Source organism: Zosterops lateralis (assembly GCF_965231275.1).
Source record: "Zosterops lateralis genome assembly, chromosome: 9".
NCBI classification, from domain to species: domain Eukaryota; kingdom Metazoa; phylum Chordata; class Aves; order Passeriformes; family Zosteropidae; genus Zosterops; species Zosterops lateralis.
Genome location: NC_139769.1, coordinates 9,465,483 through 9,492,828, shown reverse-complemented (window position 1 = coordinate 9,492,828; position 27,346 = coordinate 9,465,483). Strand labels below are relative to the sequence as shown.

At 47.4% G+C, this 27,346-nt stretch overlaps 2 protein-coding genes across 2 annotated transcripts in view; one reads left to right on the top strand and one right to left on the bottom strand.

Moving 5' to 3' along the window:
- The first annotated feature begins 504 nt into the window (after positions 1-504).
- Positions 505-11,682, top strand: NASP (nuclear autoantigenic sperm protein). The gene is made up of 15 exons (XM_083867234.1): positions 505-646; positions 1,380-1,430; positions 2,215-2,325; positions 2,828-2,908; positions 3,068-3,165; positions 3,901-4,761; positions 6,562-6,644; positions 7,544-7,620; positions 7,773-7,846; positions 8,756-8,944; positions 9,167-9,333; positions 9,735-9,788; positions 9,882-9,953; positions 10,888-11,019; positions 11,519-11,682. Exons 1-15 carry the CDS (start codon positions 585-587, stop codon positions 11,570-11,572), a joined length of 2,166 nt encoding a protein of 721 aa, XP_083723360.1. The 5' UTR covers positions 505-584; the 3' UTR covers positions 11,573-11,682.
- Positions 11,683-17,950: 6,268 nt separating this feature from the next.
- GPBP1L1 (GC-rich promoter binding protein 1 like 1) overlaps positions 17,951-27,346 on the bottom strand; it is a 31,602-nt gene continuing 22,206 nt past the window's right edge. Inside the window, exons 8-12 of the mRNA XM_083867536.1 lie at positions 23,921-24,061; positions 20,269-20,427; positions 19,404-19,528; positions 18,438-18,540; positions 17,951-18,201 (exon numbers count right to left, since the gene is read on the bottom strand). Coding sequence (XP_083723662.1) covers positions 18,055-18,201; positions 18,438-18,540; positions 19,404-19,528; positions 20,269-20,427; positions 23,921-24,061 — 675 coding nt within the window. The 3' untranslated portion in view covers positions 17,951-18,054. The remainder of the gene's footprint in view (positions 18,202-18,437; positions 18,541-19,403; positions 19,529-20,268; positions 20,428-23,920; positions 24,062-27,346) is intronic.

The window sequence follows — 27,346 nt, the reverse complement described above, 5'->3', positions numbered from 1 at the left end:
GCACATTAATGTTGTAGCTCTGTGAACCCCACACTTCCCAGCTCCGTTCCTGCAGGGAGGGACATAGCGGGTTTGAAGCTGGAGAACTTTTACCTTGAAATAGCAGAGCCTGGAGGTCTCTTTGCTGGGCTGGGCTGTGACAGGGCAGTGGCCATATCAGCCCTGCCTGTGTTCATGTGCCAGGGGAGACCTGAGCCTCTGCGTGAGCCGAAGCCCGGGGCATCCTCTCCTGGAAGAGGCCGAAGGCGGATGCAGAGCCCGGGCCGGGGCGCCAGAATCCCCCGTGCTCCAGCCGGGGCCGAGGGGCTCCCACCGCCGGGCTGTGAGGGACCGGACTGCACCTCCCGGCATGCCCCGCGGGACCCCGCCTCCCTCACCGGCACTACATTTCCCAGCGCGCCCCGCGCGGCAGCGCCCCCGGCGTCCCGCGGCGGGGCGGGCGCGCGGCGTGCCGGGAGCGGTAGTCCCCCCGCGGCGCGCGCGCGCCGCCAGGCGGGCCGGGGCGTGTCCTCGGGGGTATATAGCCAGCCGGAGGGGCAGGGGGCTGCACTCTGCCGTCGCCGCCCCGCTCTCCAGCAGCTTCTATGCAATCCTCGACTATCGCCGCTTCCCCCTGCGTTGAGCCCGCGCCGGCCTCCCAGACTAGGTAGGGCCGCGCGGACTGGCCCCGGTTACGGTGTGTGCGTGTCGGGGACGGGGGGCATCAGGGAAGGGGGGGGGACGCCTTCGGGCCGCAGGGTACCGGAGAGGATGGGGGGTAAGGGGGGCCGGATTTCCTTAGGGAGAGGGCTGGGGGTGCTGGTCGGGCTGGCGAAGCTGCACCCCCTCCTCCCCCCCTTTCCTCCTTGCCGGCGGTGGTACCTGTATTCCCGGTCCCCCCCTGGTTGTTCGTGGTAGCTGCCCCCGCCGTCCCCCCCTGCCGGCGGTGGTACGTGCCGCCGCCCCGCTCCCCCGGCGCCAGCTGGGCCCGCGCGGCTCGCGCCGAGCCACCACGTGACCGCTGCGCGGCCGCCGCCATCTTTGTTGGGGGCAGGCGACGCCGCGGGGCGGGCGGGGGGGAGGGGCGGGGGTCACGTGACCCGCGGCCCGTGAGGAGCCGCCGCCGGGTTTGGCGCCAAGGGCGGGGGGCGGGGCCGGCGGAAGGCGGGAAAGGCCCATTGTCTGCGGGCACCGGCCGGGCCGGGCCTGACAGCCCCCCACAGCCTCCCTTCGGACAATAAACACCCAGCCGGGGAGCCCGAGCCCGCCCGGGGTGGATGGGCGCCTCTAACCCGGGCTCCCGGTGCTGGTTTCACACCCCGGAGAGCTCAGCTCGTGCCGTCAAATGAGTGGCCGGTTCTAAACGTGAATTAAAAAAACGTTCGTTTTTCTGTTTGCAGGATGGAAGAGGAACTGGCAGCTCCTTCCACGTCCACAGACAAGACAGACAGGTGAGGTGGGAGTTGGAACTGTCAATTGTCAAATAACACAAAATCCTGGAGTTACTGAGTGAAATACAAAGTCACCCTTCAGATCCATTCTTAGGCTTGGAGTTTGACTCCCATGCTTGCTGTAGGTGCTGAAAACCTGTGGTCATCAATGGTTTGCACAAATCCAGTGCAGTAAGGCCCTTTCAGGGACTGATACCTACAAAAATACCACCTGTTCCTGAAGGTTTTGGGTTTTTAATTAGTGCTGGAGAGGCACAAGTATTCAGCTGGCATGTGATATATGGTATTCCTCTGTGGGCAGCTTCTGTGGTCCCAGTCTGAGATGCTGGGCTGGACCTTCTGGAAACGAAGCTGTGGGAGATGCACTGAATTGAAACTGATACTTGCATCTATTATTCTTCTCAGATGCACCATGCTGTGCTATGAAAAGTCTTAACTTGAGTTTATTCTTCTTTTTCTTGATTTAGCATTGGAGTCTGAAACACTGCTGCCCTGTGGTGTGTTTGTGTGCAATTCTCAAAGTATATTTTTTAGCAGCCTTTGTGGTAACAGATTCTGATACTTGTTGCAGTGTTTGGATGACATTGCCTGTCTTCCCTTGGTTATTGGAACTATCAGTTGTTTCAGATTTACACAAACAAAAACAAATCCTGCTTACCCTGGTAGTTCCAACCACTGAGACGTATGCGACTCACTATTCCATAAAGCAGACTAGGTTTTGGAAGCTGAAATTACTATGAAAATTAACAGAATCCTTTATTTGATTTATTTCCCCTTCCTCCAGTATGGATGTGGATGGAGAATCAAAGAAACTATTGGGTTTGGGACAGAAGCACTTGGTAATGGGAAATATTCCAGCTGCTGTGAACGCATTCCAGGAAGCTGCAAGTTTACTGTGAGTAGTAGAGTGTTCTCTGTGTTTTTGCTGGGCTTGGGCTTCAGCTTGGCTCTTCTGATGTGGATTATGCAAGAAAAATTGGGATTTTTACCTAACATGTTTGTAATTTATAGTGCAGCTGAGCAGAGGTTAAACTAAAGTCACCCAAGGGTTGGACAGTGTTGTAGTTGGTGTGCAGTTTAGGTGTCTTTTATGATAGACATTTCCAGCAGAGTTCCCTAAGGAGGGAAAGGGATTTGATAGTTTATTATGCAGGTGTCTTTTCTAGTAATTTGTTCTTTAGTCTTGATCAGTCTCTGTGAATGGTACTTTTTGGGTTATAGATTATTTCCTCAGTTGGGTGTTTGAGAGCCATATCTAACTGAGAAGCATTCAGTATTTGTTTAAAGCAATGACATATGAGCCAAGAAAGTGATCCTTTTGTCTGGGAATATTTAATAGGTAAGTTCATATATCCAAATCTAAAGCAGGCACAGGCAAATAATTATTATTTTTGCAGGGGTAAAAAGTACGGTGAGACAGCGGATGAGTGTGCAGAAGCTTTTTTTTACTATGGAAAATCTCTCCTGGAGTTGGCAAGGTATGGTGACAGTTTGTCATTTGGTGTCTGGGGTAACAGGATTTCACTCCTTTATGGACAGGATTGCCCTGGGTGGGATGGGCTGTGGCATTGCAGCTTGTGCAGTTCAAATGATGGCATTAAAAGATCCAAGGGATAACAAACTCCTGTTCCCTTTAGGATGGAAAATGGTGTGCTGGGAAATGCCTTAGAAGGGGTGCAGGTGGAAGAGGAAGGAGAAAAAGCAGAAGATGACTCTGCATTGCCAGCTGCTGATGGTATGTAAAGCTGCCTGCCCTGCCATGGAGGCATCAGACTGTGTTTTCTGGTTGGAATGATCCAAGTTTAGTCCATTGGTATCTTGGGTAGCCTGAATGATTCTATTGAAACTCTTGGCAGTATGAATGGACTCTGTTTCTGTTTGGCTTTTTTTTTAGTCTTGCTTGCTTAAAGATGAGCAAAACCTGTAAAACATCTGCAAGGAGCTGGTCACTGAAAGCATGTGTAAAGGGTCACCAGGTGTCTGTGTCCTGAAACACCTCATTTAAACTTGCTTTCTTAAGCTTCACCGCTGGCCCCAACTGCTTTGTAACCTTGTAGCAGTGCAGTGTGTGTAGTGCCACAGGTCAGAGTCTCGGTACAGAGTCCCAAGAACAGTGGCTATTTTGTACTGCCTGCAGCTGGGGAGGATACAGGAATTCCTGTCCATCCAGACTGTTAAAGCACTGGCACCTCTTGCTTAGCTGTGACTAAAATCGCTGCACAACCGCACACTGCTTGGGCGGCCGCTTGCAATGCTGCAGCCTGGGGAAGGGGAAGGGCCTTGCTTAGGTCGAGTGGCTATGTTGGTTGTCTCCTAGTTCCTTGTACATGGAAAATGAAGCTTCTAGGAATGCCATCCAACTTGGTAACAAGCCAACACACTGGAGGGTCTTGAGGGTGGTGTTGTCAGTGCCCGTTAATGTCTTTATCACTAAACTCGAAGAAATGTTTATGCTTCCTCAATCATGTAGAAGAAGCAAGGGAGGAGTTGAGAGAACAGGTTTATAATGCCATGGGGGAAAAGGAAGAGGCCAAAAAGTCCACGGGAGAGTCTACAGTACCACCTGAGAAGGAAATCAAAGAAGAGGATGTTGAAATGAAAGAGGTTACAGAAGAAAAACCCAAAGAAGCTGCTGCTGACAAGGATGCAAAGGCTGAAGAGGCTGAAGAGAAGACTGAGATTTCTGTGGGAAAAGAAGAAACTTCAGAAGAGCAGAAGAAGCAGGTGCCTGTGAAGGAGGAGGCAGCTGTGGAAGAGAAGGAGGTGGAAAAAGAACAGAAGGCAGTGCCTGAGGACAAGGAAGAGAAGGCAACTGAGGAGAAGGAGAGAACAACAGAAGTGTCAGACAAGGAGGCAAAGGCAGCTGGGGAAGAGGCTGAAGTGGGAGAAGTGGCTGTAAAAGAGAAGGAAGAGACTGGAGAGCAGGCAGCAGAAGCAACAGAAAAAGAGCCAGCTGTGGAGAAGGGAGAGGCAGTAGAAGGACAGGCAGAGACAGCTGTGGAAGAGAAGGCAGAAGCACAGGCAGCAGCTGCTGGGGAACAGAAAGAAGCTGCAGAAGGGGATGCAGAGGTGGCTGAACAGAAGGCGGCAGAAGAGAAACAAGAGCCAGTAGAGACAGTTACAGAGGAGAAACCAGGTGAATCTAAAGAGACAGAGTCCTCAAAGGAGCCTGTGCCCACAGAGGGCAAAGAGCCACCTAATGACATGAAAGAAAAGGCTGAAGTTGCTGCTAAGATAGAGAAAGAGGAAAAGAAAGGTGACCTGATGGAAGAGGGTGAAGGTGCTAAGGTAGAAAAAGAAGAGAAAGATGACCAGATGGAAGAGGGAGAAGGTAACACTGAGAGGAGAAAAGTACTTGTGGGTGGATAACTTGATGGATTTGGCTAACAATGGGTAAAAAGTGTTCCATTCAGAATTTTCTGTTTGCCTTAGAATGAGGAAAAGGCAAGTAAAGGGGCTCTTGAAGGACTTTACGTACAAGTAAAGTTTCAAGGAATAGTGAATAGTCTCAGTTTCTCTAGACTAACGCTTAACTAACTGCAAAGCAAGTCTTGAAAGCAAACTGACAGCCCTGTGAAATGTGTAAGTAATGGCTAGGCTGGTGGAGAATACTGAATGGATGTTCACTTGCATGCCTCTGGGTGTATTGCACTAACCTTCACCTAACTTGAAGCATAAATTTCCTCTGATTGTAGCTGTGTTTTATTTTAAAATGGTGGTGAAAAAAATAAGAACAGCTGAACACATAAAGTAGTAAAGTTACTTCTGGTGGAAGAAAGGAACTCTTTGAGTCTTTTTGATGGTCATTGTCATGAGAATTTAGTTGGAAAATCTAAACTTGATTTGCTGAAGGCTTATTGCTGCTTTAGTACAGTCTTCTGGCTGTCCAGCTTCTGCCCTTCTGCTTCTCTGCTTTATTACAGCTGTTTCCAGAGCTCTGTTGATTCAGACTTGCACCCTTTGCTGCAGCAGTACTTTGTGGCCTTAGTGGGCCCGTGCCTTCTATTGCACAAGTTAATTAATGAACTGTAATTGCAGCTTTGCTTGTCAGTAACTCCTCTTCACAGGCAGTGCCTCACCCCAGGAGTGGCAAATGTTCAGACTAAATAGTTCTGGACCCTGGCAGGATATGTTCTGCCAGGCATAGTGGTGGAGCAGTGGCCTAACAGGTTGTCTGTGTGAAAAGAGGATGTCTGAAAATAAACTAAGAGTAGTTACCTGCTCCTCCCCCTCAGCGCTGAAAGGCTGCTTATGCACAGATACTGCTGCTTTTTGCCCCAAGTCTGGGAGTGTGAGGACCCTGTAGGGACATCCTGGTCTGGTGCTGTGTCACTCCAAACTCTCCCACTACTTAAATCTTAGCTTCCTGACATCTCTTTTGTTTTACCTTTATACAAGGTGTCTTCATGTTTACAGATTTGGTCCTGTCAGTGGTGGGTGTGCACTGGGAGTTAGACTAGTGAGTTCACAGGCTCTCTAGTCCCCCCCAGTCAAGCTCCTGTTCTGGAATTAACCAGAGATTGTGACACAGGAATTAAGTGTGTGACTTTAGCCTGCAGACCAGCCAGTGCTCTGGAGTTATTAGCCATATTCCTTCACTGCACATTTTCCCAAAATATCTTCTGCTGGAAGAACAGATGATGTGATGCTCCTGCATAGTGTCAAAAGTCCAATTAGTGCTACACAGGAGGAGGTTCATTAACATTGACACTTAAATGCCTGACATGAGGATCAGGAACAGACTAATCTGTGTGCAGCTTGGCAGCTATCTTGCTGAAAACACTTGCTTTCTGTTACATGAAGTTCAGCAGCTGGCCAGTGCATCTAGGGCTGCTCAGGATCTTGTGGCTTTCAGTGAGAGCTGAAAACAGATTTGTGAAAACTAAATTCTATGTAAGTTTCTGTTGCAGATAGTAAGAAGTTGAACTTATGGACTGCTTTAGTCTACAGTGCTGAACGATTTCAGCAAGATGGCTGCTGATGCTGAGACTTTATTGTATCTGCTCTTCTTACATCACACCTCTAACCTGTCACTGGAAGGATAAGGGTTGGATATAACATGTTCTGCCTGACTCCATGTCGAGCAAGCACAGTAACAAGGAGTGTCCTCATGCATCTACTTACCTTCTAGAAACAGAGGAATCTGAAGAGGAAGATAAAGAAAATGAAAAAGCTGAAGATGATAAGGAAAATGAATTGACAGTGGAAGACAAGGTGAGGTTGCTGAGGTCTGACACCAGTGCTCATGGAAGGATGCAGTATTAGGTCTAAATATGATGTTGATGTCCTTCTAAAAGCTCATTTGTGTTTATTTTAGTTCTGTGTAGGAAAATACTTCTGAAAGCCAATATTGCCTTAGAACGGCCAGTGCTAGTCCTGGTCTGCATTGTAGCATCTTGCTCAGCTCTGTCTTTAAACTTGGGTTTGTTCATCTGCTCTGACACAAATGTGTGTGGTGTGCTGAGCTAAGGTGGCCTGGTGGTGCAGGGGCAGGCAGGGAGAGCTGTTCCAGCCTGTCACTGCAGTTACTTGGAACAGTTAATTCTCTGCTTGTCTGGTTGTTTCACTGTACCTGTTGAAGTCTCCTGGTCTGGTAAGCTGTGATTAGGATGGGAATTGTTTGAGAAGTGTGGTGCTCCTCAAACCTGAGATGTACATTAATGTAGTAGTCAAAACACCTTGAGAAATCTGCAGCCTTGCAGAGTGGCACTAAGCATGTGAGATAACTGTCTGTCCCTCTCTCAGACTAACAAAGCTCAAAGCTCATTATAAAAGCTGGATTGTCCACTTTATTTGGTTCATCTAAAGAGAACCTAACCAAGATCTTGCTCTTGGGATAATAGTGGTCCTTGGTGCCCTGTTCTGGGGGAAAAAAATATATATCAAAAAACAATGGGAGTTCATATTCCATTGAAGCATGTTTACTCCAGGCAAAGTCTTGGTTGATGCAATAACCTCTTCTGCATTTTTTTTTTTTTTTTCTTCTAGTGGTGAAATGTTTACCTCTTGCAAAAACTGGTTCCTTGATAACACTGGTTAGGAATTTAGTAGTGGTGTTTGATGTGCTCTATGGCCAAGTCACTTAATCTGTCATGCACTTCTGGTCTTTACAGGAAAGTGAGGAGGATGAAGTTGGCAATCTTGAGCTTGCCTGGGACATGCTGGAGTTAGCAAAAGTCATTTACAAGAGGTAAAGACTAAAGTTCTAATTTGGGTATACGCCACTTAAACTCAGTGTGAATTGGACAGTGGCATAGCAGGTTAGAGAACGTGGCATGCTCTGATCAGGATTTGAAAATTTTTTTTTCTTGCTTTGAAAACTAATTTTTTTGTTTCTTGTAGACAAGAAACAAAAGAAGCTCAGCTCCATGCAGCTCAAGCTCATTTGAAGTTAGGAGAAGTTAGCATTGAATCTGGTAAGTAATGTTAATTCTCATGTGCAAAGTGTTTGGTTCTACTTTCTGTCACTGAGTTTTGTACTTTAATATCAGCAGATGTGAGTTAAGACTGTCAGGATGAGAACAAATTAAACTGATCATGAGAGTTGCAGCCATATGAGAAGCTTTGGAAGTAATGGTTGGTGCCTTAATTACGATAGTCTGTGCTTTTGCAAAGCCGTGGGGAAAAAAGTTTGAGTAAGAAGCAATGTTCTGCCAGATCAAAACCAGCCTTGTGTTCTGCTTTCTGAAGTGACCAAACCTTGCTTGTGGACTTGAGAGACTTGCTGAAATTATAGTCAGGAAAGACTCTGAAAAAAGGAGTGGGAAGCAAGCCCCAGGGTTGTGCCTTGTAATGTGTCACTTGTCTTTAATTTAAAAATGTATTTTAATGTTAAATCCAAATGTATGCTTTCTCTGGGGCAGGCATTGGAAATAATCCAGCAGGTTTCTGGGCCAGGGCTCCAGAACAAGGGTTGTGTCTTATGTCACTAGAGCACGTTTGGGGAGAGCCTGGCAGGAAGGTGGCACTGTCCTTTAGCTCCAACCACAGATTCGTGTTGCAGTTGTGACCATTTACATTCAGTTCCTGGTAGAAGGTAATGCAGGAGGGTTTGGTGCCTGCTTTTACTTGGCTGCTCAGTCTTCTGTGCTGAAATTAGACAAAGAACTCGTGAGAGAACCAGAGGAGCTGGCCTAGACAGTCTCTCAGGGGAAGCAGAGTTGTCACCTGATGGTCTCAAATCCAGCACTGCTGTGTTCAGTGGTGGTTCTGTTTGCAGACTGTATAATGTGTAACAAAACAGGGAGTAACCAAAGCAGGGTTTAGACGGTGGGGCTGTGGACAATGACTGAGGTTTGTAAAGACCTTGGTGCTTTCTCCTGTAGAGAACTACACACAGGCCATAGAGGAGTTCCAGGCCTGCCTGGCCCTGCAGCAGAAGTACCTGGAGGCTCACGACCGGCTGCTGGCAGAGAGCCACTACCAGCTGGCCCTGGCCTACCACTACAACAGCGACTTCGACGAGGCCGTGCTGCAGTTTGGCAAGTCCATGGAAGTCATAGACAAGAGACTGGGTACGTGGAGTTCTGGAATTGCCCAGTGAGTTTTCACAAGGCAAAGTAGTGAGGTGTGCTCATTGTCTGTTTTGCCGTGTTTTATCTCAAAGTGGTGGCAGACTCTACACCAAGGGTAGAATTGTTGAAACCGTTTGTTAGCAGATAGTTTCCTCTGGGTGTTGGTAACTGGACAGTTACTTTGTCTCGAGGTGTTTTGCCCTGATAACTGTTTCACTGCAGCAATACTGACTGAGCGAATAAAGAAGGCAGACGCTGGGTCCCCTGAGGATGAGAAGGAGATAGAAGAACTGAAGGGGCTGCTTCCTGAGATTAAAGAGAAGATAGAAGATTCAAAGGAGTCACAGAAGAGTGCAAAAGTAGCTGAGCTAGGACTGAAAGCAACTCTGGTGAGTGTGTCCTGTGGTTTCCTTTAGCCCCAACCCTTTGTCCAGTGGAACTTAGGGTAAATCAGTACAGGGAGGAGCTCACACTTGATCAGGGGCTGGTGGTTCCTCACAGGTGTTACCAGGCTGAGGTTGTGAGAAGGAAACTGAGGCAGCTGACATCTTAAGAGGGTATTTATGAAGAGGCCTGATATTAATTTTTCCAAACTAAACAGGGAGTTGATAGGCTTCTGTGGCATGTAATATATCAAGGCTGGAAATGATGGGTCAGGCAAATGTGGAGCTCACATTGCCTCTGTCCTGTGCAGAATCCAGTCTTGGGATGTGAAGGGCTTGGACTTTCTGTATCTCAGTAATTTCACATGTGTTGTTTGCCACAGTCCATTCTTTCTGCTTTTCTTAAGGTTGGAACTACATCTGGCTTTGCACAAAGTGAAGACAGTGGTTCTGTGTCCACAGTAAGTTAATCTAAAATGAATGTTGTTAATTCTTATCTGCTCTAAGGATTAGTGGTTGCACTTGCTCATGTGTCAATGTCTGTCTTGGAACAGATTCCTGTAAGGAAAGGAGCTGATGGTGCATCTCAGTGTGTAACAGACATCACTCATCTAGTCAGGAAAAAGGTGAGTCCAGAAATGATTTGTTAAACAAGCAGTTTGTTGAAGTACCATTGGCTTGCTCTGTGTAATTGGATTTGTCTTAAAAGTACTTTTTCTTAACTTGGTTGTATAAAGGGAAAACACTCCAAAAGTAAAACCAGTAGTGTATGAAACTCCTTTCCACTGGGAACCAGTCAGTCTGGGAATCATCTGACCTCCAGGAGACCATTCTTGGTGGTTCAGCTCCTGTCTGGCCCACACTGATACAAATCTGACTCAGTTGTGTGGCTTCTGCAGGTGTTCCCTGAACAAGAGCTTCCTCTGCTGAGGACCCTCAAGAGCAGCAGGGTCACCTGCAGATCCCAAGGAAATGGCAGGGAACCAGGCTGGGCTCGGTTTCCTTCTTTCCAAAAGGAAATTGAGACTTGGACTTAAAAAATAGTAAAGCCACACTGCTGATAATGATAAACTGCCTCTTAAAGAGATCAGATATTGAGAACTTGGTTCCTTTAAGTGTTATGTGTTCTCTAGAAATATTTGCTGATAAAAACTTAAGATCTTCTAGGGGATACTCTCAGTTTTATGTTGCCTCTGTTCCATTGGCCTGTCAGTTCTGGTGTGCCTGGAGTGATCTGGAGCTGCTTTAGGTGATTTCAGATGTTGTAGATGCCCTAAGTGTAGCCTGGAGCTGTTATAGGCTCAGTAGTTGCACCTTTTCTTGCTAGACTGTAACTAAGGATAACTCAACTCTGGGGATATTGGCACCCAAAGTGTTACTGTGGTTGAGAGTGTCAGAGTCTCACAGCTGTGGTTAAACCCCAACACTGAGGAGTCTGTCCTGAGCCTGGCAAGCAGGGGTTGGGTAGATGATGTGCAGTGACATCTAATGCTAAACTTCTCAAAAAGATTTAAATTTTGATTTGTACTTAGTAGAAATTATAAACAATTTTGTCTTCAGAGGAAACCAGAGGAGGAGACTCATCAGGGAGACAATGAAGCCAAGAAATCTAAACCAGAACCTGCTGTCAATGGTGGTGGTGGGAACCCTGTCCCCAGTGGAAATGAGGTTGTGGAAAAAATGGAAGAGGAGGTGGGCAGCTGAGCCAGGAGTCTGGGCTGTACTTTTTATTTTATTTCCCCCCCTCTCTGTTCAGGGATGGTTCTGTGCCTGGTAGATGTCCTGGTTTTATTGCCTGCTGTCCTTCACAAGGTTTTCCAGATAAGATGAATATTCCTAGTGGGCAGGTGCATGTTGTGCTGTGGTGCTGACCCTGTGTGGGCTGGACAGATCCAGCTGTGGAACCTTGTCACTTGTGGGGTGGGACAGAGACAGGTTCTGGGTGGTTTTTTTTGCTGGGCTCAACTCCAGCACAAGGGACTTCCCCCAATTTTTAATGTTCCTGGGTTTTTTTCTTACCCCTGGGCTGCACTTGTTACTGTCAATGCTTTAGGGTCATGTTGGGCTCTGGAGACTTGCAAAGCTCACCTAGTGAAGTCTTCAAATTACAGAACCCTTGGGCTGCTGCATGAGTTGGTGCTGTAGGACTGTGTCTTGTCTTTTAAAAACAAACCCTTATCTTCTCTTTTAGACAGAGAAAAGGCCACAAGCAGGATCAGGGGCTGCAGTTGAAAGCACAGTATGATAATGATTCTTTAACCTTGGACACTCCTCTCCTCACAAGGAAAATGGTTTTGTATATAGTGTATTTTTTCACTTTTTGGCAACTTTTGTATGACTTCAATAAAGATTGCAAGCAAATAGTCCCTGTCTTGACCTTCCTTTTGTGACAAGTTCCTGCTTCTGCTCCTGGCTGCCCCCCTGAGCTGCAGGTCTCAGCCCTGGCCCAATGCTGGGTTCATGCTCCCTTCAGCTTCAGCATTTCCACCCACATCTGCCTCCTTAAGGCAGGAGCAGAGCATTGGATGTGCCAGGCAGGTCTGGCTGCTGCAGAGAAGGAAAGCATTGCCTGAACTTCACTGACTTGTCCAGGGATCTGACCTTGTTTCCCTCTGCTGGGGCTTTGTCACAGCTGGGGCTGTTTTGTTCATTCAAGGCTGAGCCTGAAGTGGGTTCTGATAGTGCCTCCCTCAGCTTTGAGCAGCCCAAAGATTGTAGGAAAGGCTGATAAAGAGCTTTGTAACATCCTGGGGTTTGTTGCTATGTATTTTTATCTCTGCTCAACGTCTGCTTTGTACCCAGGAGGGTGTGCAGGGGCAGGTGCTGATGCTTTGAGGCAGGGGCAGGGCTGTCCCTTGAGCCAGCTTGAGTGCCCAGGTAGGGATGGGACCCTGCCCTGGGATGTGTACGTATAAAAAAAGGCCAAGAAGCAAAGAGCAGTGAGCTGAAGCCTTTTATTAAACATTTGGCACAGGGCCTCTGGTGCTTTGGGAAGCTGGCTGTGGCTTTTGCTGGTTCCCTGGGCTGAGCTATGCCTGCTCTGGGTTAGGCTTTCACTACAGAGGGCTGGATGTGGGGCTGTGCCTGAGGGCAGGGAATTTATTGTGCCCCTCTGGGCCTGTCCCCAACCCTCCACTGTGAGCAGGAGTGGTTGAACCACTCTTCTGGCTGTGGGCTCCATCCTGAGGTGGAGGTTGAGGTGTAACTCAGTTTGCTGCTGGCTTGGGTGTTTGTCCTTTTCCTGCTGAAGTGCCCAGAGCCTCTTTGGTCCCAGCAGTGCTCCCATCCACTTCCACCAACCCCAGGGCTGTGGGATCCTGGTACAACTGCACAACTGGTCCCTAAACCCATCTCTGCAGCTCCAACACAGGTTTTGCCATCCCTTCATCACCTTTACAGTTACCAAAGCTCCAGTTTGCCACAGGGGGGTGGAGGGGCTGGGGTGGCAGGGCAGTCCAGTGGGGCCATGGCCTATTCCTGGCTCACCTTCGGGGAGCCCTGTCCTGTGCTGGGGAATCCTGAGCAGGAGGAGGGTCCTCCAGGGCCACAAAGTGGGGGAGTCCAGGGGGCACATGGCCTGTGGACCTGCCAGCCCCCAGTGCTGGCCCAGGGGGCTCCTGGGAAAGGAAAAAAGTGATGTCCAGGGGAGGAGGGTCCTGGCAGGGTGGGAGCTGCCTGGCCATCCCCTCACATGTGGCATTGGGTGTGCAGAGCAAATCTCACCCCTGCTCCAGCACTCCTGGGGACTCACCTCCTGCCCCAGTGGTTCTATCCCCAAATGCAGCAAAAGGAGCCGTTCCCAAATGTCCCCGAGCTTGTACCTCCACACCCATCATCGCATCCCAGCTGGCAGCCCAATCCCAACTCCCCCTCCCCTCCTTGGAGAGTGAAAATTGCTCTGGGCTGAGGCTCTTACCATGAACAGTTCTGGCACGGGCAGGGCTGGTGGCAGTGGGGGGGCCATGGGGCGTGGGGGCTGCAGCCATGGCCTCGTTTGCTCCCCGCGGCATCGCAGCGTTTCCACCTCTGCCTGGAGCCGGGCCAGCTCCTCCCTGTGCCGCTGGGCTGCCCGCGAGCCTGGGCAACAGGAGCTGCTCACCCTGGGCTTACAGCAGCCCTTCATTCTCCTGGCACCTCCCCAGGCTCGTGTCCAGGGCCCCAGGGGATCGGGACTCTCCCTGCTCACTGCAGAGAGCCCAGGCCGAGCTGCAGCCCCCCTCCCCTCCACTTGCCAATATTTCCAGAAGCCACGTCCAGCCCAGGGCTCTGGTGCTGCAACCACAGAGGCAGCTGAAGGCAGATGAGGGACCCATCACCTACCAGCATCCGCTCTCCTCTCCCTTCTGATCTTCAGCGCCAACAGTTCATCTTCCAGACGCCGGTTCTCCATCTCCACGGCCAGCAGTGCCTCATCCAGCCCGTGTGTGCCGGTGCCGGTGCCGGGGGGCTCTGCGGGCACAGCCGGGGGTCCTCAGGTGCGGCCGTGGGGCCACAGTCCGTGCGGGGGGACAGGGCTGGGCCCGGTGTTGGCACTTACCCCCCCGCCCGCTCCTGCGCAGCCCCGCGGTTCCCTTCTCCAGCGCCGTGGCCTCCAGCTGGAGGTGGAGGAGCTGCTCCAGGATGGCCGGGTCGTGTCCCCCGGAGCGCAGGTAGGAGACCCGCAGAGCCCTGCCGGAGCCCGGGTCAGCCACGGCCGGGGCTCTGCCCGGAGCCCCCCCCGCCCAGCTCACCTGGCCTCGGCCCCCAGCGGCCCCGCGGGCGGCAGGAGCGTGTCCAGGGCCACCCTGGGGGGGAGATGGGCAAACGGGGGGTGAGGGAGCCAACGGGCCCCTTGGTGGAGAGAGCACCCGAGCACCCCCCAGGGCCAGGGCTCTGTGCCATGAACCCCCAGGGCCAGGGCTCTGTGCTGTGACCCCTCAGGCCGGGACTCACCTGTGCTGCGCTGTTTGGACCGGTCCGCCCCGGTCCCGCGGGCCTTGGCTCGGTTCTGGCTCCCCCTGTGCGGGCTGGGGGCCCAGCGGTGTCCCTGTCGCCAGTGTCGCCAGTCGCTGGCACAGCCCTGAGGGACAGTGAGGGGCTGGGGGCTCAGCAGGGCCCCCCCCAGCCCCACTCTCGGGGGGTTACTAATCCCACACGTGCCTCCCATCGCCCCCAAACCGCTCCCATCACCGACCCTCTCTCTGCCGCTCCAGCCGCCGGGTCCTGGCCCGGATCTCGGCCACCCGCCGTTCATGGGCCTCCAGCAGCTCCTGCCGGGGCTCCCGCAGGGGGGGCGGCGGCTGGGGGGGCTCTCCCTGCGGCACAGGGGGTTCACAGGGATGGAGGAGCTGCAGCCCCATCCTGGGGAGCCACAGGGCTCCTGGTGCCCCCCTGGCAGTGGGGATTGTTCACCGTACCTCCTCCACCCGCAGCCTCCTGGAGCTGGGCTCGGCCGTGCGGAGCAGGGCCCGCTCGCGGGGGGTCAGCACGGCCCCCAGGGGAGCCCCGGGCACCCGCCCTGGTCCCCGCTGTCCCCGCACAGCCGGTGGGACCCCACGAAGCACCGAGTGATGCTGTGGCTCAGTGTCGTCCATACCTGGGGACACCCCGACCTCGCAGAGAGAGAGGGAAGAAAAGGGTGACACCCCCTCCCTCCTCCCAGTTTCCCCCCACTTAATAAAATACTTTTCTGGCTTTGGCATAATAAGCACCAAGGGCTGCCTGTGTGGTGCAGGGATGGGAGGATGGAGCCCACCCCAGCTCAGAGCAAGCTGGATCCGGGATGTGATGCCGTTTCCCAGCCCAGCGCTGTCTCTGTCCCCCCTACCCGTCCCCGTTCTGTGCCAGACCCAGCTCCGCACTACCGGCGTGTCCTGCGGTTTCCTTGCCGTGCCCTGCGCTCCCTCCACAGGCGAAGAGTCCCCCCCACGGCGGGAGGAGCTGCTGGGTGCGGCGGGCCCGAGGCACAGCTTCTCCCGGTGCACCTGCAGCAGCCGTCGGGATCTGAACGCCGAGCGGCAGCGGGGGCAGAGGAAGGGCCCCATGTCCGACACCCTGGGAAGCAGAGCGGGTGGGATCACTCGGGGGGTCCCCCCGCAGGCCTGGCACCCCGGGGCGGGCTGGACGTGTGCACAGACCTACTGGCGGCGGTGGCTGCGGTGTTTGAAGCCACTGTTGCTATGCTGGACGCTGGGCTGGGCAGGGAGGGCCGCACCACCAGCCCTGGATGTTCCCATTGTTTACCACGGGCACTGGAATGGGAAAAAAAATGTCGCTGAGCCACCTGGGCAACCCACAGCACACAAGATGAGGGAGGCCCCGCTGCCCCGTGTCCCTCCGAGGTGACAAAGTGCTCGCTGACAGCCGTGCTGGCCCTGGGGCTGTCCAGGAGTGCCCCTTGCCCACCTTGCAGCAGCTCCCACTCAGCTGCTCCTTAGCAGACCTTGGGCTAAGGGGGAACCTTCACACAGAGGTGAAACAGCTCCTTGTTCTTTCTTGCCGCAGGTGTCCAGGCCTTGCCCTTGTTCCCAAAAAAACTCCCTGCATTCCATCCTTGCACCCACCTCAGCTCCACTTGCCAAGTCCCTGCAAGCTTTTCCCCTCCCCTCACTGCCAGTGGTACCTGTCACAGACTCATGATTTGCTCAGGAAAAAGCTGCCGTCGATGGATGGGGACTTGCCCCACCAAGCTCACCCAGGGGCTGCCACTGCCACTTCCGAAGTTTCATCGATGTTTAAACCCAGCACAGCCCACAGGAGGGTCGGGGCACAACATCTGGTACGAAGCACAAGGAGCTCCTGGGGCCATATGTTCCCAGGGCAGGCCAGTCCCACTCCAGAGCGCTCAGCAATCCAGTTCCCCCATTCCAAGTGGCTGGCAGCATGGATCTGAGGTGAAGGGGTTTTTAAATTACCCCATTTGTTGAGGTCAGTGCACACAGATCTGCATAACTTGGTTTAAATAGATGTAGGAAGTCAGACTTCTAAAAAATGGACAGGTTCTTCCAAACAAAAGCAGTGTTTGAATATTCAAAAGGAACAAGATGATTTGTGCAAAGGCATACAGGAACCCCAGCGCTTCCCCAAGCACTCCCAGACAGCCTTGGCCCCCGGACCCTGGTTTCCAGAGCACAGGGATGAAGAAATGCCACACTGCCCCTCTCCTCTGGGGTTCACCACAGAGCCAGCAGGAGCTGGGAGCACAGGTAGCAGAGTTACACCTGATAATGCTGAGCATGTGCCCTTGAATCCAGATGCAAAGATTCAGGGCTAAACATTATTTCCTACACCTCAGTCCTCTCTGCCTGGCCAAGAGTGGATTAAGAACACACAGACACAACCTTGGGACAAACCCCCCCAGATCAGCAAGACCAGGTTTTGTGTGACTCTGTCCAACCCCCCTGCAAGCAGCACACAACCCCAGAGCACTTTACAATCCAAAACCTTTGTGCACAAGCTGAACTTACACCAGACACTAAAATAGCTTAGGCCACAACTGAGTTGTTTGTAAAATTCTTTTAATCTAATAGAAATGTTTTCATGAATTTTTAAAAAAGATTTCAATGAAAACAGCTTTGGATTCAGACATTCCCTTGCCACGTTGTGAACATAAACAGCAGCATTGCACTAGGAACAAGTGACACCGACCGGTCGAGCTTCACCATTTTGTATGAAGCGGAAAAAAAAGCAAACTGCTTTAGTAGAAGATAATTTTGAATTATTTTCTTTAAAAAAAATCCCCAAACATGGACTGTCATCTCAGCATTGTTCTCCCTCTCCCTTCTTAAAGGAAGAGTTCAGCTCCTGCAGTCTGAGCACTACAGCAATGTTTGCCAAGTGGAAAAATAGAGCGGGAGAAGAAACTGTTTATCCCCAGTGCTACTGAACCCCCAAAGTTGCAGGTCCCTTAGAGGAAAGCTCTCCTTACATAAGAAAGACAATTAGAATTGGCAAACTGATGCAAAATATTTATTCCAAGTTAGTTATTTTTGATGCAGTAGTTTTTCCCCCTCATACAGACTCAATGTGATAGTCACTTTTTAAAATCTGTAAATAATGTTATCAAAATAATCTTAATCTTTGAAATCTCACAAAAAATTTATATTTTACAATCCACCCTGAATATCAAGGCTGCAAGAAGAAGAACACAAACAATTCCTATATCCAAATATTTTACAGCTGTACCCAAAAAAAAAAAAAAAAAAAAGAAAACCACAAACGCCTGGTTAAGTGATGAAGCTCCCCGAGCCGCCAAAAAAAATAAAATAAAATAAAATATTCATGTTATTAGCATTAATTTAACATAATTAGAACTTCAAAAGCCATTTTGTCATTGACAATGATTGTTTTAGCACACCGTTACCGCGCGCTGGGCAATGCGGCGGCACTGTTAGAAGCTTGTTGTTGCAGAGATCAGTCAGCCACTTGTGTCCTGCTCACACGACTGAACTTGTGCACTGCCCCACAAGGGATCTTTTTTTTTTTTTTTTTGTCAAAATTTGCTAGCTGCACAAACTTCTAGTAAGCATTAGGGCAAAACCAAAAGAAAAAGCTAAAGAAGCCAATTTCTCTCTTCTTTGGGATACAATTATTTCCCTTGTGCATGAAGTATCAACAACAAAAGAAAAAACTGAACAGACTGGAGACAGAATAAACTCTGTTTAGTTTATACAACCCCAAACACGTGTTGAACTATGAACTGAGTTTATTGGGTTGGTTTTATTTATTTTAATTTTATTGTGCCCAGTTTCAGGCATCGTCATCTGACGTTTCGCTGCTACTTGTTTCTGTGTCTGAGTCCTCAATCTTTGTCTTAAAAGTGCTTCCCCAGTGGAACAACAGGCTGGAGCCGCGGCCCTGAAGAAATCCATTCTTCCCAAATCCGTTTCTTCTTCGCTGTAGGAATGAAAGTAAGTTTTAAAACCAGCAAAAATGTGGAGAGTAACTGTCACCAACCCTCTGTGGACACGAATACCACATTTAACTGTGTATACACACATGGATAATGCAGAATTATCCAGTTTACTACAGTCTCACTTAAATGCTTGGTCCTTCTGAACACCCTTAAGAACAAGCCCTTGAGAAAGGAGAGAGAGAAGAGCAGTCACAAGTAGCAAGAACTGTAAACATACCTGTTCTGATTTAATCTGGAACTCTTTGAGCTCATCCTCCGTGAGGGGAAGGTAGTTTTCATCATTTTCAGGATATTCCTGCCATCCCATTTCTTTCAATAACCTGATTGTGGAAAAAATAAGAGGGGCATGGGAACTAAAGCAAGGAACAATGGCAAAGGAAGGAACACTTTGTCCATGAAAAATAAGGTTGTGTAGTAAATCACTCCAAATTCACCAGGGAATCTTCTCTATCACAGACCACTTCAACAATCCTTTGTGTTTACCCACTATTTTTCAATGTCTTTTACAAATATTTAACCATCAGCAGCCCTGTACAATGGGTACATAACCAGCCTGGTGGAAGGCAGGGATTTGAAATTCTAACTCAAGGACACTGAAGGAGGACATGAGGCAACCAAACCAGTATCACAGCTCAGAATCTCCTAAACCTTGCTATCTGCTTGCACCAGATGCTCACACTGCTTATTCACTGATGTGAGATACAGCTTGAGATACCAGGTAAATATTTTCTTAACTCTCCTCCATTTTTACAACATGTAAAGTAGCACTGGAGTATTCTAAGTGCAAACAAAGTGTGGTGTGTGTCTTCAAACCATTACATTTAGGACGCCTGCTTGCAAATTAACTAGAATCACCCTTGGTTCATGCTGACTTCCAGTGTGGGCAGATAAATATCTCTAGGCAGCATTAACACACGGGGATGTGGCATTAAAGAAGCACAGGAATTTAATTACAGACCTTGGTAAAACCTTGGCTCACCTGTTATTGGTGTCTTATTTTACTCTCAATAAGACCCCACCCAGTCCAGCACTAGTCACAAATTCCACACATCTCCTTCTCCTACACACACAGCTACAGCCACTTCCCAGAAACAGTGTTTTCTTCAAAATCGCTTCCTTCTCCTCACACAGCCCAAGGATTACCCTCCTTTACTCCAGGCACTTTATTCTGCCATTTACTCACCTGTGTTCTGCTTCCAATGAATGGGAGAGGTTCTCCCCCTCCTCCGGCAAAGGGAGAGAAAGGCCATTCTGATGGCAGTTCTCTTCCCAGTTTTCCTTTGGTTCTGGTGTGCTGTTGCTCTCCATCTAAAGAAAAATAGAACCATCAAAGTGTGCTGGCACAGACCATGCCAACAGCACAGTTTCAAGTTCAGGCTTCTGCCTCTGAAAGTTCAGCCAAGCCTTTCACCTTGAGCCAGTGTTTTTTACAGAAGCTGCAGCAACATGTACCTGGCTGTGACAGGACAACACAGGACAAAGGACATTTGGTGGCCTGTGCTGCTGTGCCAAGGGAGTGAATATTGGCATTGCAAAGCCATCACCAGCAGCTCAGAGTGGCAGCAAGAAAACTATGATAATTAAATGCTCCAAAAGACATACTTTACATACACATTAAGGCACAGATCTATGCATTTGGGGGTCTAGTCTGAGCCTCTGAGGCTTGAACCATATTCCTGCACCTTTCACAAGCACAAAATTCTACTTTTCTGTGAATGCAGTTTGACAGGGAAGTTGGAAAACAACTTAAGATGTTAAAATATGATACTGGTCCTCTCCTCAGAGAATCTTCGCAAAAAATCTAGATTACCTTCAACATCTGTGACCTTCCCTTCCACCTCATTTATTCTTATCCACTTGCATTTCACTGTGCTACACATCTCCCTCCATCAGTGCTGCACACTATTTCCACTGGCACGTGTGTCAGACCAGTGGGAGTCACTCCCTTTCTCTTTCAGAGCCTGAATTACATACACTGCTCATGGCTTTTTCAGCCCCAACTCCTTCAATAAAAATGATCATATACTCAGCAAGGACAGTGAACTTACATCATCCAGCTTGTCACATTCCCTGTTTTCTGTTATCTCCCCATTTCTATCATCCTTCAGCGCCTTCAGGAATTCGCTCTTTTTATCAGTGGTCCGGCGCATCAGCTTCGTCAGGCGCGAGGAGCAGATCTCAATGGGAGGGGTGGTGCTGGAAGGACTCTGCACAGGGAGGGAGAACACAGGAATCAAACTGCACTGCTGCAAACCTGAGGCCTCCTCAGTGGCTGTGCTTACACCTTTCAAACACTCATCAGTTCTTTGGGGGGCTCTTAACCCCTTAAAAAACCCCAACCTAATGTCCAATTCCCACCAAAATACTAATGGGTGTTGCACATTCACTTCTCCCATCTATTATTATCAACTCAATTCCTTTTCTTCCCCTAGGAGTCAATTCACATGGCCATGAATATGTTTATTTTGTTCCTTTGTAATGTAAGTCTCTCAAGCAAGCTGGTGTCTACAATGGAGTATAAAGGCAAAAAACTTCATGCAGGATTCCTGCCCTACAAAAATTAGCAAATTAGGGAAATCAGACTCAGTTCAAATTTGCATTGTAAGTCCTGACAGACTCCACCCTGAAATTAAGCTATGGGGAGGTAATCTCCTTTCAGGGAGTGGTCACATCCTTAACTAACCACAACCGGGTGCGGAACCGGCAGCCACAGCCTTGGAATCCTCCCCTGGAGAGAACGCTGCCAACTGCTGGCTCTGTACACTCAGCCCAGATGGTTCAGTGTGGAGTCAGACACGGACAGCCCTGGAGCCTGTAGGAAATCTGCTCACCTCAGTGCATGAACACAAGGAAACCTCCTGTGCTCTTCCACAGTGTTTAACTTTCTTAGCAATCTGGAGTCTGTGAACCAGGCCCACTGGCAGTACCTTGCCATGATCCTGCAATAGGAGCACTGCTAACCAAGGTGAGATTTCAATTTTATCTGTTCCATGTTTTGACTGGGCACACAAAAGGAATCTAAGAACATGTTATGGGAAAGTTCCCAGTATCTTAACCTCCTGCTGGAGTTCACGTCTGGCTACTCTAAAACAATGAGGAATTTAATCATTATTATGGATAACTGACACCAGAGTCTTGCATGCAAAACTACTCCTTTTCTTCATGTACATGGCTTTGATTTTTAAAAGAATTAATATTAAACCAGCAAAATTTCCTGAAGTTTGTAGTGTTTTTCTCCCCATATACTTTTTTAAGCTGCAGGGGAAGGTCGCACATTCAGGCTCTTCAGAATGAATCTCCTGTGCCAAAAATTTTTATCACACTCAGTGCTCTGGGCAAAGATCAAGGGAACTAGACCAAAAACAAAGCAGCAACTGCTGCTTGTATTTCTAATGGCTGTTGCATGTGAAACACTGGTGTGAAATATTGTCTGCGAGGAAGTAACTGTAGCCTGGAAATAATTTCTCAGGCAGATCTTTCAGATTTTGCCCAATTCAACACAGTAGAGAAACAAATCAGCAGTTGTAACAGACCTAACGAGTAACTGCAACTATCAAGATAAAAAGCTGACACAAGAGTAAAATTAAGCTCTCAATGTAACTATTAGTTTGACTGCAGTGACAGAAGGTAACAATGAACAAAGGAGACTAAAATTAGATGTCTTCTGGTAATCTGAAATACTCATCTTGAACTCTTTGCTAGTGGCTGTTTTGATCTCTAATAAACTACTGAGGTACTAAAACTTGATTTCTACACATCAGGGGAAGACAGTTACCTCTGAAGTTCAGAAAGAACAGATTTGTGAAAAGGAATTAATTTCACCTCAATTCTGGTCTTATGCATAACTTTCTGTAGAAGCATTATGTTTTACAAAACATTCTTCTTAATCACTAGAATAGTAAACTGGCATCTCTTCTAGAGTAAGCTTGGCCCTTTGACTGAACCATCAAGGCACTTCTGTCTTTTGGTGTTGCCTTTTTTTGGGTGTTTGGGTTTTTATGAATGAGAACACTATGCATCACCTCAGATTTGTTCTGATGTCTGTCTATGTAACATGGATGGCTACTCTTAGAGAAAAGTAATCCTGAATTAATTTTAAGAACTCAGGCTGTATTGCAGCTTGGTTGTCTTAGACTGGCTTGTGTGGACAGGGCCAGTGCTAGTTGGCACCCTTTTAGTTTTCAACACACTGTGGTCTCTTATGAATAAAAGTGGTATTTTTACCACTTCTGCAAGAAGTGCATTAGCCCCTTTCAGAAACAAAAAGCCAGAGACTATGTGTAGTAGTCCTGGAGAACCAGGATTACAGTACTATCTGCTGGCCACAGACCTGTGTTTTCATACTGTAAATCTCCAACAGATTCAAAGCAAAATATATTACAAGTGTCCAGTTTAATTGCAAGGAATTTTTAAGCCCTTTATGTTTAGTTCTCAGGTTGGTACCAAACATCTTCACTGATTGGAGTTTCACAGAAGACCTTTTTGGAGGCAGGTGAAGGAAACACTTGGATTACTCCTGTATGGTACAAAGTGAATGCCTCTCTCCTGTCTGCTGAGGTGAAAGCCTGTTTAAGTTTACATATTTACACTGTCCATACTGTGCTGTGCATTGCACAAAACAAAGGCTGCCAGCAGCACAAAGAACTTTGTCTAAAGAGAGAAAAGCAAGGTAAGGGAAAGGAACAAAGTGTAAGATCTATTTGTCAAAGTAACAGGAGCCTGTTTATTAACTATTGCCTTTAATGACTGCTTGTACACTCAGCTGTGGCTAAGGCAGAAAAGTGCAGGTTGCTACAAAGTCTGCAAAACAGAGAATCGTAAAGATGACAAGGCCTTATTTTAGAAGTAATGTCTGTAAGGGCACAACACAAGTGGACAACTAGAAAAATTCCCCAATTCTACAGTTACAACAAGCTAATTTCAGATGTTGTGAATCATCATTTACAGAATCACAAAATCATTAAGGTTGGAAAAGACTTCCAAGACCACCAAGTTGAACCTGTAAAGAGCAGCTGCACTGGCCAGGAATTTATCACAGTCTGTTCTATTTTTGTTCTTTTTTTCTTGTGCTCTGTCACAGTTATTGCTGAAATATTAAGAGATTTATATTTCAAGGTTCTCTCTACACTTCAGACCAGAATTAGGGGCAAGCCAGTTTCCATCTCAGCAGACTACCTCCTTCCAGTGCCAAAATTAAAAACAGATACTGTAGCTCAAAAGTCATATGTACACATGTTAAACTCCTTCAGCCCCTTCAGAACTGAGTGCTGGTGCTGTTGTTCGAGAGAAAGGAAATTAGGCAGATCACCTTCCTTCCCCTTCCTTTCCTATACTGAAAAACATCATGGGAATCAATTTGCCTACTTATTCACATCAGCTCTTGGTATATGCACTCCCATAACACCAAACTGACGCATGTCTTGTTACACAACACCATTTCAAGCATTAGTACATTTTTTTTTACTGGAAAGAAATTCTTATACAGTTGAACAAACACCAATGGCTTTATAGCCAGATAAACCCCATTTTTATTTCTTTTAGTGTACTGTTGATGTGGCAGAATGTGCTAAGAATGTACAAGTGAGTCATCCCTCAAGGGTGCAAAGGTAGCTATCACATGCAGAGAGGCATTATTATGTTTATGCTCTAGTAGGTGATAGTGACAAAAGCTCCCACCCTATCCCTAATCCCAAGCCTTACCTCTTTGGGAGAGGTGAGGACTGAGCCACTTGCCAGTACCGCTGGTTTGGTTACAGACACTGGACTGGTAAAGGCAGAGTCACGGGTGGAGGACAGCGAGCCTGGTTTATGTTCACTTCTGTTGGCTTTCCATGGGCTTGGCTGTATTGAAGAGAACACAAAATACAGTAAATGGTAAGGCATGAGAAGGGGTTGCTTGCAAGTACTGTAATAAATAAACAACATTATGTTGGCTGTTGTATGGATTTTCTTCTTCCCTCTCCAAGAACGGTCTCAACAGATTTATTTCAACACCCATCGTTTTTCCCCTGGCATCTTCTGTTTTCCCCAAATCACACACAATTCTGGTTCATGGGCATCACCCTTCAGTAAAACACTATTAAGAGCTCACAGAGAAAATCCAGCACTGCCCTTCATTAATTGGAATCACCACTGTGTAATGCAATTCATCTTAGAGCTATCCACAGATGAGAAATTAAAAAAAAACCAAACTAAAACCAATTAAAATGACATTTCTTAGGGGAACACTGCATGCCACAAAGAAAGGCTTCCAATCACTTGACAGGAAGTTCCCCTGTGTAAGGAAGATGATCAACATGCAGTAGTTTTGTTTAGAGTGAGAATGAATATTATGTATTTCCTAGGGCTCTGAAAATGTCCATCATTGTACCAATTTAGCAACAATAACAAGTAAAAGAAGCAAAAGCAGCCAGTTTATTACAGTGCAGGATCACTTGCTGTTTTGCCCTGGATACTCTCTGCTGTATCCCTTTGAATACATTGGCCATTTGGCTGAAGAGCAAAGACTTCAAGATAAATTTTTGTTACTTGGAATGTTGTTCTTGAAGCTCTCTTATCAGTCAGGGACAAACACTGTTAAGTGAGAGTCTTTACAAAAACAATACTAAGAAGAAACTTGTACCAAGTAGCACTAGCAAGACACTGTCAGAACATTAAAACATACAGGTTCCTTTGACCCACTGGACTTCTGAAGCCAGCTTCAAGTCACTTGTAAAATAATTCATGCACAAATGGGATTCAGTTAAATCTGAGATGCAACAGAACTTGCAATCTGCCAACAGTGAGAACAGAGGCTGTTCTATTCAACTATTCAGTATGTTGTCACTGTCTACTGGGTTCTTCTATGTTTTTTTTAAAAAATGCATTGCATGAGGAGGCAATCAGCTTTACTCTTCCACTCTAACTTAAAGACGAGCATCCCACACTATCAAATAGATTCTATGGCATTCACAGCACACATTAAAAACATCCCCTTTCAAACCTCAGAAATATCCTGACCTGCACAATATTTATTGCCTGTACTAAAATGAGGGTGCAGTATGACTCTGACAAGAAGTTTCTCTCCACAGCTCCAGGGTTGCACTGCTCCATTCCCAGCTCTCAGCTGCCCAGTGCTGTTCTCCAGGCTTCCACAAAGGGGCAGCTCACAGCTCCGACAGATCCAAAGACAGACTCCTATTGCTTTCCCGGGGTGCCTGAACGTGACCTTCAAGGATTGCTTGACTGCGAGCTATTTGCCATCTCGATTAGCCAGAAAGAACACACTTGTTTCACTGCCACCAGTTCTCTTCCTTTCTAAACTACTTGGTTCAACTTAACAAAACCATTTTTCATTCGGTTTTCCTGTGACAGCTTTCCAATACTGCTGACTTTGCGGAAAGGAATGTTTTGACTCCTCTACTCCTTCATGCACTGCAATTCCTGGATAACTTTCTAGAAGCCTTCAGGCTAAGGCATCCTACTAAGGCTGCTTTAAGATTGTGACTTTAAAAAGGCATCAATGCACATGGCTTTTCTGGCTAAGGATATGCTGATACCCACCCTTTGGTTTTGCTAATGGTCACCATTCATTACCAAATCACTGCTGATGACATCAGCAGATAATTCTTCCCACTGCAATCCCCACCACCAAAGAATATCACACTGCCCCAGTAATCACAGCACCACGTCAGTGCATAAACACTTAGAAATTAGCAGCTAAATCACTAAGTACATATTTATAGCCTGCTTAATGTGACTGAGCTCTTGAGCTACATATCTTTCCCACTAGCCAAAGAACGTTTTGTTATCAATACTGCAATATTTCAGGTATAAATCCAGGTGTAATCCAGGCCTACTGGATTCAGTGAAGTAAAAACTTAATTAAAAGGAATTTAGGCAGGTACCACTACATACTGCCATAATTTCTGATTTAAATACAGATAAACAATCTGAAATGCAAATGAACTATGTAACATGCAAAGCAAGCTTAAAAAAAAGCCCTACCACTATTTTTGATGGATGCTGAACCTTCAGATCATAGTCAGTTTTATCCAAACTATGAGCACTGAATAATGTACTCTTTTTATCTGAAGAGTCAAAACCTACATAGTCTAATTTCAGAACATGGTTAGGAAAAGCTTCAAGAGCTCCTTGACTGAATTAATGAAAAACCTCTGTCCATGGACATCAGAAGCAGCTACAAGAAATGCAACAGTTATTGCACAGAAAGCTGCAAGGAGCAACTTGCTGTGCAATTACTATTGCACTTGTAGCTGCTTCTAAAGCTGCCTCATTAGCTAAGCAGATTTTTATGCCCAAATTCTACATTGTCAAGCAAGGAGTACATCATGAGCAGCGGTAGCAACACACATTTCCATAACTTTCAGAGGTGCATTTTCATCTCTCAATCTCTACATTGGTACAGCATTCACACCTCAGAAATGATCTTTGCATACAACAGCGAGTAAGTAACAGAGACAAGCTGTATGCAAGGTGGTCCATGAATTTTCTGTTTACTTTGAAGCCAGAGACAATCTAACAGTCTGGTCAGAAACTGTATCTCTGGCGTTTTGTTTCAAAGAAGACACAAAACATTCAGACTAAACCCAGACTATATCTACCCAAAGTGTAAAAGAAAAAAAAAAAAGCAAAAAAAAAAAAAAGCAAAAAAAAAAAAAGCAAAAAAAAAAAGCAAAAAAAAAAAGCCACAGAAGGCTTCCTACCCACTAGAAGATGTTTTGTTTACCTATTCTAGACAAGAACATATATATATAGACTGAAAACTGTGTGCGGAATGAAAAACTCTTTATAAATAATCTTTCTAATGGGCCAACTTATCTCATCTTACCAATAAGTAGATCAGCTGTCAAATTAAGTGTTTAGACAAGATTATTTGATAATCATTTTAGCCACTAGAATTTTTTCTGTAGCTGGCAAAATTTAACCTGAATTAACATAAATTTACAAAAGGGAAAGAAGCTCTAAACTTGCTTTATTACAAAAAGAAGCTGTTAGTCTCTTATTTTGCTTTTATCTTTGAAGTGTGTAAGAATTACCTGCTGTAATCATAAGGAAGATTCTGTTGGGATATCGCAGCCAGCATTAATAATTAATACATTTTGGAACTCAAAGCGTCTGAACATC